Source organism: Euprymna scolopes, chromosome 22 (genome assembly GCF_053919585.1).
Source record: "Euprymna scolopes isolate OS-2025 chromosome 22, ASM5391958v1, whole genome shotgun sequence".
Lineage (NCBI taxonomy): Eukaryota > Metazoa > Mollusca > Cephalopoda > Sepiida > Sepiolidae > Euprymna > Euprymna scolopes.
In genome coordinates this window covers 81,076,707-81,091,284 of record NC_136503.1, presented here as the reverse complement: position 1 = coordinate 81,091,284, position 14,578 = coordinate 81,076,707, and the positions used below count along the sequence as shown (strand labels likewise).

The 14,578-nt window shown below is 31.5% G+C and overlaps 1 protein-coding gene across 4 annotated transcripts in view; it reads left to right on the top strand.

Moving 5' to 3' along the window:
• LOC145243500 (regulator of nonsense transcripts 2-like) overlaps window positions 1-14,578 on the top strand; it is a 124,010-nt gene that overhangs the window by 42,860 nt on the left and 66,572 nt on the right. For all 4 annotated transcript variants that reach the window (XM_080106458.1, XM_080106457.1, XM_080106456.1 and 1 more), the window contains exons 9-13: window positions 2,483-2,700; window positions 6,877-6,919; window positions 8,452-8,583; window positions 11,188-11,280; window positions 12,703-12,742. In XM_080106458.1, the coding sequence (XP_079962584.1) occupies window positions 2,483-2,700; window positions 6,877-6,919; window positions 8,452-8,583; window positions 11,188-11,280; window positions 12,703-12,742 (526 nt within the window). The remainder of the gene's footprint in view (window positions 1-2,482; window positions 2,701-6,876; window positions 6,920-8,451; window positions 8,584-11,187; window positions 11,281-12,702; window positions 12,743-14,578) is intronic.

Sequence of the window (14,578 nt, the reverse complement as noted above, 5' to 3'; positions counted from 1 at the left end):
CCTCTTTGTCTATTCCCCCTCTCTCAGCACTTAGTGGCTCAAATCCACCCCAGGGCCACTTTATAGTATCACAATGGGCAAAACATCCAATGTTATAATCTGTATTTATAAAATCTTTAATGCATAGGAATTGGTAAGACTTTCAAAGTCGGAGTTAATGACTGCTGTGGGAAATGTGGAGTTGTGCCTTAGTTGCCATTGCTCCTAGGTCAACTTTAGCCCAGAGTGGTAATACCTGTTAATAGGCTGTTTGAAAATACTGGCTTCCTGACCAAAAAATGTACCAAACATTGATGTTATTATTTTTTCTTTGCAAAACTCAATCGTGTTCTGCAAAGTCAGAAACAAAAACAGTTTTCTTTCTACAATCAAACCAAATACCATGAATAAATATTTGAAGATATAAAGAATTTGAAAAATAGAAACTTTTCCAAATTACTAAATTCAGCATGAAATAACTCCGAAAGAGTTAAACAACAAACCAATCTTTATCTTTGAGTAGCTTTGAGAAATGATTACTCAACAATGGGTAAAAATTAAGAGGATGTGTTCTTCACTATATATCTATAAAAGTGAAATTGTCTGTCTGTGTGTACATTTCCCTACCAAATTACTCTGTCAATTTTTAGTCTATAGACTCGAGATTTGACATAACGGGTATTGAGATTTGGGAAAATCTTTTTAAGCGGTTTTCGGCCAGAAATTTGGCTGTCAAAGTTCAACGAATTGACCTTTGAAAACTCTACCAAACTCCTTGGAGATGGATTAAACTTTTTAACTTGATTTGAGTCCAAAACTATAAATGTTAAAGGGTCAAAGTTAAAAAACATTTGACCTCTCAGCCAATTTTTGGTCTAAACATTCGAAATTTTACATAAAGTGTATTCAGATATACAGCAAGCTTTTGAATTGGTTTTTAGCTGAAAATTTGGCTGCTAAGGGATCAAAGTTCAAAAGATTTGATCTTTGCGGACTCTAGCAAACTATTCAGCCAATTTTGAGTCTAAGCATTTGAAATTGTACATAAAGAGTATTTAGACATGTAGCAACCTTTTTAATCAGTTTTTGGGCGAAAATTTGGCTACCAAGAGGTCAAAGTTGAAAGAGTTAATCTTTGCAGACTCTACCAAACTTCTCTGCCAAGTTTGGGTCTAAACACTTGATATTTTAGATGTAAGTTACCTGGACATGAGTCAAACTTTTTAATATATGTATGTGTATATATATATATATATATATATATATATATATATATATATATATATAAATAAACATATGCACATAAAGTTATAAACAGTACATTGGGCCCAAGCACAGCCGGGCTGAACTACTAGTAATTTTTAAAAAGAAAAAGGCAAAATTTACATAGTAAATAAAAAAAAACAAAAAAAAAACTAAGCAACTAACTGCATCTCAAAGAAAAGGTTTATGTACAGTTTTGCACCAAAGTCGGTTAATGTCATTTCCCTAAGACAAAATCTGAATTAGGTTTTTGAAATCAAGTTATACTCAAAATGTATAATATAGAAACAACTTTAATAAATATTTTAACTTTTTTTTTTTTTTTTTGTAAACATGTACATGTATATCCTAAAATGTGGAAGAAAAACAGTTTGTTTTTATGGAGAACATAAGCTGCTGAATAACAAATAATAGTGCCATTTTATAAAAGTTCCAAATCAAAAGAAGTGTTAGACAAAAATTAAATCAAAATACATGTTGAAAAAAAATGTTCAAGGAAAATGAAAAAAATTGATTAGTCAGAATCAAATATTGATTTATTCGATTAATTACTATTAATGACAAACTCTGAAAATCTGACAAGATGACTTTATATATTAGATAAAAATATTTTTGATCGAAATAAAATTATAGATGATGTATTCCTTTGTAAAGATGAGTTTTCAATGGTCATCATTTGTTTCTTTTCTATTGCCAATACAAAGTTATAAACTACACTAAACAACCTTGATAAACTTGGAATTTAATTTTTCATTTAATGGGTAGCTTGACAGGATTGTTTTATAAATATTTTTAATGTTGTCTGTAACGTAAACTCTGTAATCATTGCCACTTTTAAGAGGTGTCAAATTGTACAACTTGAAATAAAATCATTTGTACAGTTTTGTTACTATCTACTTTCTATTAATGTTAAATTTTAATTGCATAACATTCTTTTTTTCAGTTGAATTGGGGGGGGCTCTAAATGATTTTAAATAACATTTTATATATATAAATAAAAACAGTGAAATAGTTATATAATTTTTCACAGTAAATTATAATTGTAACTCACTTCAGTTATTCGATCCATTTGGATGGATTGTCTTATATTATTTTTTAAGTTCCTACTGACCACATAGTGTTGTGAAAATAGCCATAGCCAAGTTGGAAAACGCAGTTTAAAACCTGTAAATATTAGTTTTAGTTAATTTTAAGATTATTCTAATTTATCATTTTCAAAGCCTGACCACTTCTTTTTCAGATTGCCAATTTGAGCAAGTATCGAGTCGACTTGCGTTTCTTTGCCGAACTTGTATCAGTTGGTTTGTTTACTGAAAAAGAAGGCCTGCCTGTCTTGGCCAATCAATTGTCCATTCTTGTGAACAGTGACAAAGAGGAACACAATAATTTGTCTATCATCTCCAGTTTCTGTAAGCATTGTGGAGATGACTATGTTGGAATTGTACCGAGACGTTACAGGTAAGTCATTCATTCTTTCTATGCTTAGTTTTCTCTTCAAGTTTGTTGATATTAGTATGCATTAAATAAACTGTTAATAACACAGGTGTATTTTTTTTTTTTTTTTTTTTTAGATGCTTTTGTTTTGAACATTAAGAAATTATATTTAGGCATTAAAAAAGGTTTTCTCTATTTTGGATTTTACAGTGTTTGCTAAATTTGGAATAAAAGTATATTGGAAGTTGCTCGACAATAATTGTCCACTTTTTACATTTTAAGCAATAAAATAATTTGAAAATTATCGTTCATTTGAATGTACATTGTGTGTATCTACCTGTCTTTCTCATTTATTTATATATATATATATATATATATATATATATATATATATATATATATATATATATATATATGAGAAAGTTGAAGTACAATCTGAGTAGTAATCTCAGTTAGTTCAATGGCAAATTAGGTTTTGTCTAGAATTACTTTTATATTGCAAACCAGAAATTTAAAAAAAAAATCTGTATGATGTACATACCTCTGACAAAACGAAAATATCATTCCAAAAATTATGTGAATTGTTCATGTAATTTTATTTTTATAAAGAAAATTATTTTTAAGCGATTAATAGGAAATTCATAGACATTACAACATAAATCTTGCAAGTTTGAATTATTGAGTTATTTTTATTTTTTTCTTAGATTGTTTTAAAATGGCAGGCAAGATAACTGCTCTTTGATTTTTTTTATTTAAAAATAAAATTACTTGATCAATTTACCTTATTTTTAGAATACAATATTTTTATTTTATCATACATTGTAGATTATTAAAAAGTTTTCATTTTTAATATAGAGAAATTCAGTGACAATTCACAATACATTGTAGTCTATATTGCACTGTAGAGAAATATTATATAATGACTTGAACTAAAGTTTAAACTGCAAAAGTCAAGTATCATGGTTCAATTGTGTTTAAAACAAACATTTATTTCAAATGTACTCCCTATCATGTCAAAGAACCTACTGTTGATTTAATATGCAAGCCCTTCTGTTTGTATGATAAAACATCTCATATGCACCTGTGATATTAGGCTGTATAAGATTAAATCAGTTTGGTCCGTCTTTAAGTGGATTTATTTGATTTTCGATATTTATTGGAGGCATTCTGATACAAAACCTATCTAAGAACACTCTCAGAACTTTAAAGTACATTTGTGCAAAATTTTGAAAAAAATCAGCCTGGCCGTTTCGAAGTGCATAAGAAACGAACTTGCACACAAAGTGCTTTATTTATATATATATATATATATATATATATATATATATATATATATATATATATATATATATAATACTTCAATATTGTTTGAGATGAACTGGGCATGTTTTAAAAATGACTGATAGGATTCCTAAATAACTTATGTATAAAATGTTAACTGAAAGGAAATGCCCACTAACAAAACCAAAATGATGCATAAAGGACACTTTAATAAAAGCAAATATCAAGGTTAATGCCCCTTTATCATGAAGTTTGGCATTATTCTATCAGAATCTGTATCAAATTAATTTTACCTGTAATGAATGTAAAAGGTTGCTGTAATGCTGGTCGTCATAAAAATTACAAATGCATGAAAGTTTTTGACTTTAGTTTGAGTGATGGTTTTATATGCAGAAAAGAATATACTTCAGTTAGTGTTGACCAGAACAATGAAGTATCGCTGTTTGCAAGGAGTCTGCATGTGAACATATTTATACAACAGAAGTCAAAGCATGTGAACATATTTATACAACAGAAGTCAAAGCATGTGAACATATTTATACAACAGAAGTCAAAGCATGTGAACATATTTATACAACAGAAGTCAAAGCATGTGAACATATTTATACAACAGAAGTCAAAGCATGTGAACATATTTATACAACAGAAGTCAAAGCATGTGAACATATTTATACAACAGAAGTCAAAGCATGTGAACATATTTATACAACAGAAGTCAAAGCATGTGAACATATTTATACAACAGAAGTCAAAGCATGTGAACATATTTATACAACAGAAGTCAAAGCATGTGAACATATTTATACAACAGAAGTCAAAGCATGTGAACATATTTATACAACAGAAGTCAAAGCATGTGAACATATTTATACAACAGAAGTCAAAGCATGTGAACATATTTATACAACAGAAGTCAAAGCATGTGAACATATTTATACAACAGAAGTCAAAGCATGTGAACATATTTATACAACAGAAGTCAAAGCTAAAGACACATTTACTCTTATTTAAAAAAGCTGAAGACACATTTACTCTTATTTAAAAAAAAAAAAAAAAAAAAAAAGAAAAATCTGATTTACGTACCTGTCAAAACGAAAATATCATATTCCAAAAATAAGTAGTTTTATTTTTATAGAAAAAATAATTTTAAGTGCTTAATGGGAATTTGTAAGCATTACAACATAAATCTAGTCAGCATGAATTATTGTTGAGTTATCCTGCTATCGTTCCTTGTGATATTTTTCAAAATGGCAATTGAGACAGTTGTGATACTATAGGCTCCCCTCCTAACTGTTGAGAAGTGAAAGAGGAAAAAAAGATAACAAAAGAAGAAATAGGTTTATCGAGGTAGACAAAAGATTATTAAGCAAGGTGTGGCAGTTATTAAAATGACGAGGTGGGACAGTTATTAAGATGGCAAAGGACTGAACAGTAGAGATATAGTTAGGATTGATTAGGGGTTTTAGGAGTTCAGTTCACGACAAGGTACAGTTGAAAGTGGATTGTGGCTTGGACCACCAGTTTGAGAGAGCTTGAACAGATCAAAACGAGCAGACTGCAACTGATGAACGTGGCCTCGGCAGAACATACATGTGGACCTCAGTGATTAGAGGGTAGAGTTCTATGATGGTATTATACACATGCCTAGAGTATAACTAATTTATATGTAAAGTGTCAGAGTTTGCTTTCTTTCAGAGTTGTTTTGTATTTTTTATGTATACTTGTGAACCCATGAACACCCCTCGACCACCACCAATGTGTAAGAGACGATGATATTGCCATAAGAAGATAAAAGAAAAGATGATTATGGAAATAAAGTTGGGGTTGGTAGCATTGTCCGTGGGGGACATGTGGTATCACACAGTCATTTCTTGACTATTCATAAAATTTAGTTTTCGTATTTAAAAATAAAACTACTTAATTTTTCGAAATATGATATTTTTGTCTTATCATGGGTTTAATGATTTTCGAAATATGATATTTTTGTCTTATCATGGGTACAGGGTTCACACAGACTTGAAAAGTCTGGAATTTTTACTTTTGCCTTGAAAAGGCCTTATTTCTATTATTACCTTGAAAAATCCTTGAAAATAAGGAAAATGTCTTGAAAGGCCTTAAAAATTGTATTTAATTCCATTAAAAATTTGTGTCAAAATATTAAAAATAAAATTGACATAAATCTCCCTTTATTTTTGCTTTGGTTTATAATTTACTTGGGAGGGGGGTGTAATGCGGCCACCATAAATATAAATGACCCCCCCTCTCCTCTCCTAATCCCCCCCCCCCCCCTAAAAAACTGATAACCTAAATGAGGTTGGACGGGCCAAATAAAATGAGCAAGATGGCAGCCATCTTGATTAGAAATTTAAAAGCCATAAAGAGAGTTAATATTTAAGATGAAATAAAAAGCATTTAAAATTACTTTAAAAAAAAAAACAAAAAAAAACTAAAAACGATGCAGGTAGGGTGCAAGGTAGTTATGGTAACTTTTATTTGTTGTATATTTAATTTTTTTTTTTTTTTAACACTTTTTGGAATTGTTGTAGATTATAAAACACCCCAAATTTTGTTTTGAAAACTTGAATTTTGCCTGGAGGAAGGCCTTGAAAAACTTTGAAAAGTCCTTGAAAATAAACATTGAAAATCTGTACGAACCCTGGATTATCATAGATTTTTGTTTACAGATGAAATTCTGAACAAGAACCAAAAACAAAAAAAATGAAACCAAAACATTTTTAATTGGTCAATAGGACAATATTTCAGCATGAATTGCAGAATCTCAGCCATCAAAGCTGATAAACTGATTTTTTTTCTTTTTATATCAGAATTAACAATAAAAATGTAAAAGTCATACATACTTTGAACTATCAATTTTATGTTTCACATGTATACAGTAAATATTTTTGTTTTATTTTTTAGAATTCTGGCGGAGAAACATAATTTGGAAATTGCGAGAAGTAAAGTAAGTTGAATTATTATAATCATTTGTAGTATTTTATCTTCAATTTAAAATCCATTTTTACATGCTGGCATGTGATGAACAGCTTTATTTCCAAGCTAACCTATCTTTGGTCAGGTCTTTATTTATCCCTCTTTCTGTAAAGTTTGTTATTATGACTTCTTTTCATGTTTTCCTTGATATCCTGCTGCCAAATGATCATGCAAAATCAACTGTTATACCAGCATCGTTCCAAACGTAAAGCCTCCTATTTTTTTTAACTCAAAAATTAAAATGTTGAAAAACTATGAAGACTGGAGTGGTACCATTAAAACTAGCAACCATTTGTGCTCCAGAATTTATTTTTTACATAGTCACCTCTATTCTCAATGCACTTTTGATGCCTCGCTAATAAGTCTGGAGAACGCATTGTCACTCGCATCTCTGTCGCCATTCTGAAACTGATGATCCCATATTTTAACTATGCTGAATATATTGGCTATGTATACATTTAACTGGTGTTTGTGAATATTGATTGATTTAATTTTTTCTGCATGGAGGAATTTAATGACATCTCCACTTCTGATGCATGTCCATGACAAGGGTTATTTTCTTAGTCTTACACCATCAGTATCTGCAACAGAGAGCTGAAACTTTTAGGTCATGAATGCATAAGTTCAGTCATTATTACAATACAATTTGTAATCCCTTCTGATCTATTCAAGCAGAATAAAAAAAAAATAGGAGGCATTACTTTTGAAATGCCCTTGTAAGAATTTCCTTGATCATTCTTCAGCTGAACTGTGCTAATAAATCCTCAAACATCAGCTTTAATAATGATTAAAAAAAACTTTTAATTAGAAATCAAAAAACAGCTGTTGATAGGTTAAAGATCAAAAGGGAAACAAACAAAAATGAAGAAAAATCTGTATGATGTATACATCCATGATCATGGGTGTATACATTATACAGATATTTTCATGCATAGCAGAAAATATTGTATACCTAGAATCACATAAATTGATCAGGTATTTTTATTTTTAAATAAATCAAATCTTGTGGCTAAACTAAGAGCAACAATCTCACAATGCCATCTTGAAAACAATCTGAAGGAAAAAGATAACTTCAAATCGAGATTTTAGAAAGTCATTCTTAACCTGGAAAGGTGGGGGGGGCATTTGAAAAAGATAATTTTTTTGTAAAAATCAAACTAGTTGATCAATTTACATGATTTTTGATGCATAGTATTTTCTTTCCGTCACGAGTATGTACATCATGCAGATTTTTCTTTATTTTTGCTTTTTTCATGAAGGAGCAGGGAGTTCTGAACAAGTGCAAAATGTTTCAACATTGTTAGCCTGTGCATAAAAGCTTCCATTGTTACAATACACAGACAAATTAAATAATTATGAAACTAAGACAATTTAGATGTAGTTTATAAAAGTAAGAAATGTGTGCAGATTTTTTTTTTTTAATGTTGCTGATTTATTTTGGATCATCATCATTGCTGTGTATGTTTTTAATTTTTATGTACATTTCGTCTTTTTAATTTGTAGATGTTGAAACCCGAGCGGCAAAAGGCTTGTCGAAATCTGCTGAAAGATTACTATACAACTTTATGCAAACACTTAAAAAAATTACACAAAGAACTAAAGATGATTGAAAGACAGAATAGAAAGATTCTTCAGGTATAGTTGTCAGATTGAAGATTTTAATATCATGCCATCAAATAAGTTATATTTGGATTTTAATTCTTTGAAATTTATACTAAGTGAGAATGTCTAATGGAATGAACTAATATTTATATATCATACATATTTAATCAATGCCAACTATAGGATTAATGAATCTCTCGACAAAGGCTTCCTTTCTAGGGCAATTGCTCTTGACATATCAAAGGCCTTTGATAAGTTATGGCATAAGGGCCTACTTCACAAGATTTCCAGCTACGGTATAACTGGAAATGTTTTCTCAATTATTAAATCATTTCTCTCTGATAGGTTCATAAGAATAGTGGTTGATGGGCAGAAATCAGAGGCCCACAGAGTTAATGCTGGAGTCGCTCAGGGATCCATCCTGGGCCCAACTCTTTTCCTGATCTACATCAATGATCTCCCAAAACACATACTAAAATCATTCGTTGACATCTATGCTGATGACACGACCATCTATGACAACACATCAAAGGTTGTAAATGACAAAGTTCTCTCTGATTCTCTCTGGTTACTTTTAATTCATCTAAAACCAAGCTCCTATCTTTACATCATCAGCGCTCTGATCACCATCTGGCATCAATTGAAATGGATGGCTCAAGTTTTGGGGAGGCTCCATGATTTGACAAGCTTCTGGGTTTGACCTTTACCTCTGATCTGAAATGGGACACGTACATCAAGTCTGTGGACAAGGTCGCTGGGAAAATGGTGGGATCCTTCTACTGCTCCAGAAGATATCTCACTAATCATGCAATTCTCTATTTGTATAAAAACCAAGTACGTCCAAGAATGGAGTACTGCTGCCACATCTGGGCAGGAGCTGCTAAAAACAGCCTATCCTGCCTTGACAGAGTACAACATAGACTTCGTGGCTTAGTGGGTGATGCCCTTTTCTCTTCCCTGCAGCCTCTCTCCCACAGAAGAGACGTTGCGAGCCTGTCTTTGTTTTATCATTATTTTCATGGCAAGTGCTCGTCCGAGCTCCAATCTCTGGTCCCCCCTCGCCAATCTTTCACGAAGAACACGCGTCTAGCTGAAACCACTGTCAGTAATTTTCCCCACTCTTTATCTGTGCCTAAATCAAAACATAGATTCCATGAACAAAGCTTCTTTCTTAGAAGTGTACGTCTGTGGAACTCTCTTCCGTTTGCCTGTTTCTCACCTGACTACAACTTGGATGTCTTCAAGTCCAACATAAACAAATTCCTGATGAATTGCCCCGTTAAGTAAGACACTTTATCAAATCTCCGATACTAACGATTACTACGGTACTATCCCATTGATTACTGTACACGCAATAACACTTATCCTGAGTGGCTTCCGGGCCTTGATAAGTGGTGACCCCCGTTTAAAAAAAAAAAAGAAAAAAAAAGTGAGCTTCTTCAACTGTGCTAGGAAACTACTTGCATCTGACAATATTCTGTATCTCTACAAAGCCACCATTTGTCCATGCATGAAGTGTTGTCACATCTGGGCTGATTGTCTGCCACCAGTCTCTCATTATTAGACAGCATCCAAAAAAGAATCTCAAAACTTATGTTCTGCACTATCAAGTAATTTCTTCACCACAATGTTGCATCCCTGTGTTTGTTTTACAAGTATTTTAATGAAATGTGCTTTGATGAACTTGTGCCCTCTCAATAACCTACGACTAACCTAACAAGCATCAAAATCCCACCTCTTCACTGTAGAAGTCCCTAGATGTTGGAAAGCCTTCTAATCTAATTGTTCATTCTCTCAAACTGTTAAACTTTGGAATTCCTTCAATGTTTCTTGCTTCTCTGACTGTACCAACATGCATAAATTTTAATGTAATGTTAAGATATCTCGCATAGTGCCCCTGTAGACATGGTCCCAAATAGTAGCTTCTTGTGTCTAAATCGCAATATTCCTTGTTTTTGGTTAAAAAAAAAGTTAATATCTGTAAAGAATTCATGAGGCATCCATTTTCCAAACTTAAAAATCTTTCAGTTGTATTTTTTATGGAAACATTCATTGTCAATTCTTTAACTGATACTGCAGTTTTCATCAAATTTAACTAGATATTCTGATTTTTTTTTTTTTTTTTTTTTTTCAAATGATGAAATTTTTTTTTTTCTTTTCTGAATTTTGTAAACAATCTTCATCTTCTTATATTCAGAAGTTCTTCTCCATAAGCTAGTTGAATATTTTGAGTTGCAGAGTTGCCCTTTTAAAACTCACAAATTTTAATGTGCTTCAAAAGAGCTTTCAATTAATTTTTCTTGTAAAAAAAAAAAAAAAATATTATTTAATTTCATTAAATATTCTCACTTACATTTCAGAGATTTTTATGTATAATTTGTAAGTAAAAGAAGAAAAAAGATTCTATTCAGAATTTTATTTTACAAGACATTATTTGTGACTTTTTCTTATTTTCATTTATTTTTTAAAGATTGTTATATCTAAATGTCTGATGTACTCGGTATATTTAAGTCATTGTAAAAATTAAGTCTTGGAAGTGGGTGTAACAAAAAATAAACCATAAAAATTCATATATTAAAAATGTTCATTAATAAAAGTTTTTCTTAAGAAAATGAATATTGTTTTTCCCTCCCGCAGACGAAAGGAGAACTGAGCAATGAACGTAAAGAAAACTATGAAGCTGCTATTATAAATTATCAAAAACTTCAGCAGAACACGCATACGTTGGCGGTAAGTTGTACAATTTTACTATCACTTAAATTGACAACACCTTATTGTTTTAGTTGTATATGAAATTTTGGTGCTTGTGCAGTATACCGGGTTTTTGAACAAATGTATTTCAAGTAAAAACACTATCATGTGCTTATAGTGTCATATGAAAATTAGTATAGATTTTAAAAATTACAAAAAAATGATCTAATAGAAGACGTGCTAGATCTTTTTTTCAGAAAATATTGTAGAGCCTAGCGGTCGGACATTTTCTGTGTTTTCAATGGCAGATTGCAAGTGAAGATTAGTCATTTTGTCCTACTGAATTGGTCGCACAACTCTTCCACATTAAAACATACGATAAAAATCGATAATTTGCTAAATTCTATTTTTACTTCTAATTTTCTAATAGATTAGTTTTTGTAAGTTTTTGAATGACACACAGATGCATTTGTTTGAAAACCCAGTATACTGCAGAAGCACCAATTTATTTTTATTTTTAACAACAAACTTTAAGTCCTATCTAATTAACAAGAAAAGGGCAGTGCGAGTCAGCTATTTGTGCAGGAATTTGAATTTTAAAACTCTGAATTCACATTTTATTGCTTCTACTTTCAAATAACTCATTTTATGCTTAATATTGTAATATGTTTTGACTTGACTCTTATCAAGGTTGACAATGGATGTAACAGCTATTGTTATCCTTCTGAATAGTAAAACACATTTTAATAGCTGAATTGCTGTAGAGGGCAGAGATTGAGATGTTGACAGAAAACAGCAACAGCAGTTGAACATGATCTGTTTGTCAATAACACAAAGTCTGGCAGATACAGTCATTGTCAAAGCCTAATTTCTGTCAATAGACTACCGTCATTGACTATGCCTTGCATCTGTAGAGGAGGACTGCTTGGACAACAAATTGGTGAACATGCCTCTTTGTTGATATTAGGATTTCATATTTCCTCACAAGGCCCATTCGTGGCATACAAAAGTGGAACTAGCATTACAACATGACGATCAACCATCATTGCACCCTGCCCACATAGACCAGTGGATCCAAGGTACACGAATAATGCCACATCCTCCAAAAGAGATATCAGTCTCCAGATCTTTGGAGAGACTAAGAAAGAAAGACACTTAATATTGTTTGAATTGTAGCTTCAAATGATTTTCAATGTTTTCTTAAAAATAAATATAGAAAGTCTGAATTAGAAGATAGTTTTAACTGATATGTTGAAGTAAGCTTTCTTTTACCACTACCTTAACTCATCAATACCTTTTTCCTCGCTATGCTTTTTGAAAATGTGCCTACCTCTCAAATTATAGATTAATTGAAAAAGATGAATCGCTTATTGAAGATAGTTTTCTGAATTTAAAGCTCATATTTATTCCAGCATCTTCCGTTTTTTGTTTTTTTGTACATAAACATCATTTCTTTTATAGGATCTGCTTGATGAAGAAATTCCTGATCTCCCCGAAGAAGGTAAATAAAAAGATGCTTTAAACATATTTCTTTTTCGCTACAGTTTACATAATAACATAACATACTTTGATTAAAAATGTTATTCTAGTATTTCTACATAAACTTAAAATACTACATTGAACTATTGCAAGTCTATACATATTAACTCCATGAATCATGCTGAAACAAAAATTCTCCCTTTTACACAGCAATCCATATCTTTTTATATATATATAAAAATAAAAGAATTTTACCCTCCAAACAAGCTATATTGTCACTTAGAACATAAGGGCTACCTTTTGGGATTGTGTTTAACAGGGGCCTGTGCAAAGTTGAGCAGTAAGATATCTGTTCATATTACATTTAAATTTCTGCAAGTTAGTACAATCAGGGAAGTAGGGAAAAAGGGAGGAAATTCCAAAATTTAACAGTCTGATCTTTCCAACATTTGGGGACAGTGAATGAGTGGGATTTTGCTGCTTATTGGGTTAGTTGGGAGGACGTACATCAAAGGTGCACTAGAGCATTTGGATTTGCAGCATCAAACTAAAAGAAAGAGTTCATTTTCCCATGTTCTATTGGAAGCTTGGTATGGATGGGATTTGGGATGCCTTACACACTCAGCGTCTCGGGTTGTTTGGTTATGTACGGTGTGTTATCTACTGTATTAATTCAATAATATGCATAGATACACCAAGCACAAGAGTTTGTGGAAAACCAAAAAAGACCTGGTTTGAGCGAGTATGAACTGACTTGAATTCTTGCAACATAACTAGTATACACCTATGGAGAACAGACCTGAAACGTGTGGTGTTGCCCACCTTCAAGTCAGGAACACTTAAAAAGTTGGCTTCCTCTGCCATGCTAGAAAACTTTTCACCTGCTAATCTTATATCTCTATGAAATCATTGTTACCATATTTGGGCTGGTATACCAACCATTTGTCACCCACCTAAAAGTTTCTAATCCAATGTGTCCTGTAATGTTTACCAAGTATCATCACTGCAGTGTTGCATGCCTGTGCTTGTTTTATAAGTACTTCAATGGAATGTCCTTTGGTAAACTTGCTTCAGTATAAATCTAACCCATAAACAATTCAACAAGCAGCAAAATTCTGTACCTTAGGTCCCCAAAATGCCAAAAGGTTTTCTATTTGATTAGCTTCTTTTCGCAAACTACTAGCCATTGGAATTTCCTCTCTGCCCCCTGTTTCCATGACTCTACCAGCATCCATAAATTTAAATATAATGTAAACAAACATCTTGCTGCTCAATCTCTCCTTTAGGATGCCCCCTATAAATATTGCCTCTACTTTGCCCTTTATATCGCAGTGTCAATATGTCTTGTTTGGGTTGAATAAAGTAAAAAAAAAAAAAAAACCAAGACCAGATGATAATGTTTGGCTAATGTAAACAATGAAATTAATATTAGCATATTTTTTTTTTTTACATGCTTGGTTGCATAATTATGAGATAAACGTTAGCTGATCTAATGCTAATGATTTTTAATAGATCTTTTGTTGTGCAGCCATCAAGAAAAAAAAAAAAGGATCAATTAGACTTTATCAAGAAAAATAAAGGATCAATTAGACTTTATAAAGAAAAATAAAGGATCAATTAGACTTTATAAAGAAAAAGGTAGTTGTTACATGGGTCACCATTAATATTGCAATTGATAGCAATTTATGCACCGTTCATTGTCAGCTGAAAATGATTTCTAATTATATAGCCAGTTTATTTAAAAAAAATTTTTAGTAGGCACCACTTGTCAAGGCTGAAAGCCAATTGAGGATAAGATTAATGAAATGAAATGATTAGCAATTGAATGATGAATATTATGAGATGATTGGAAATGATA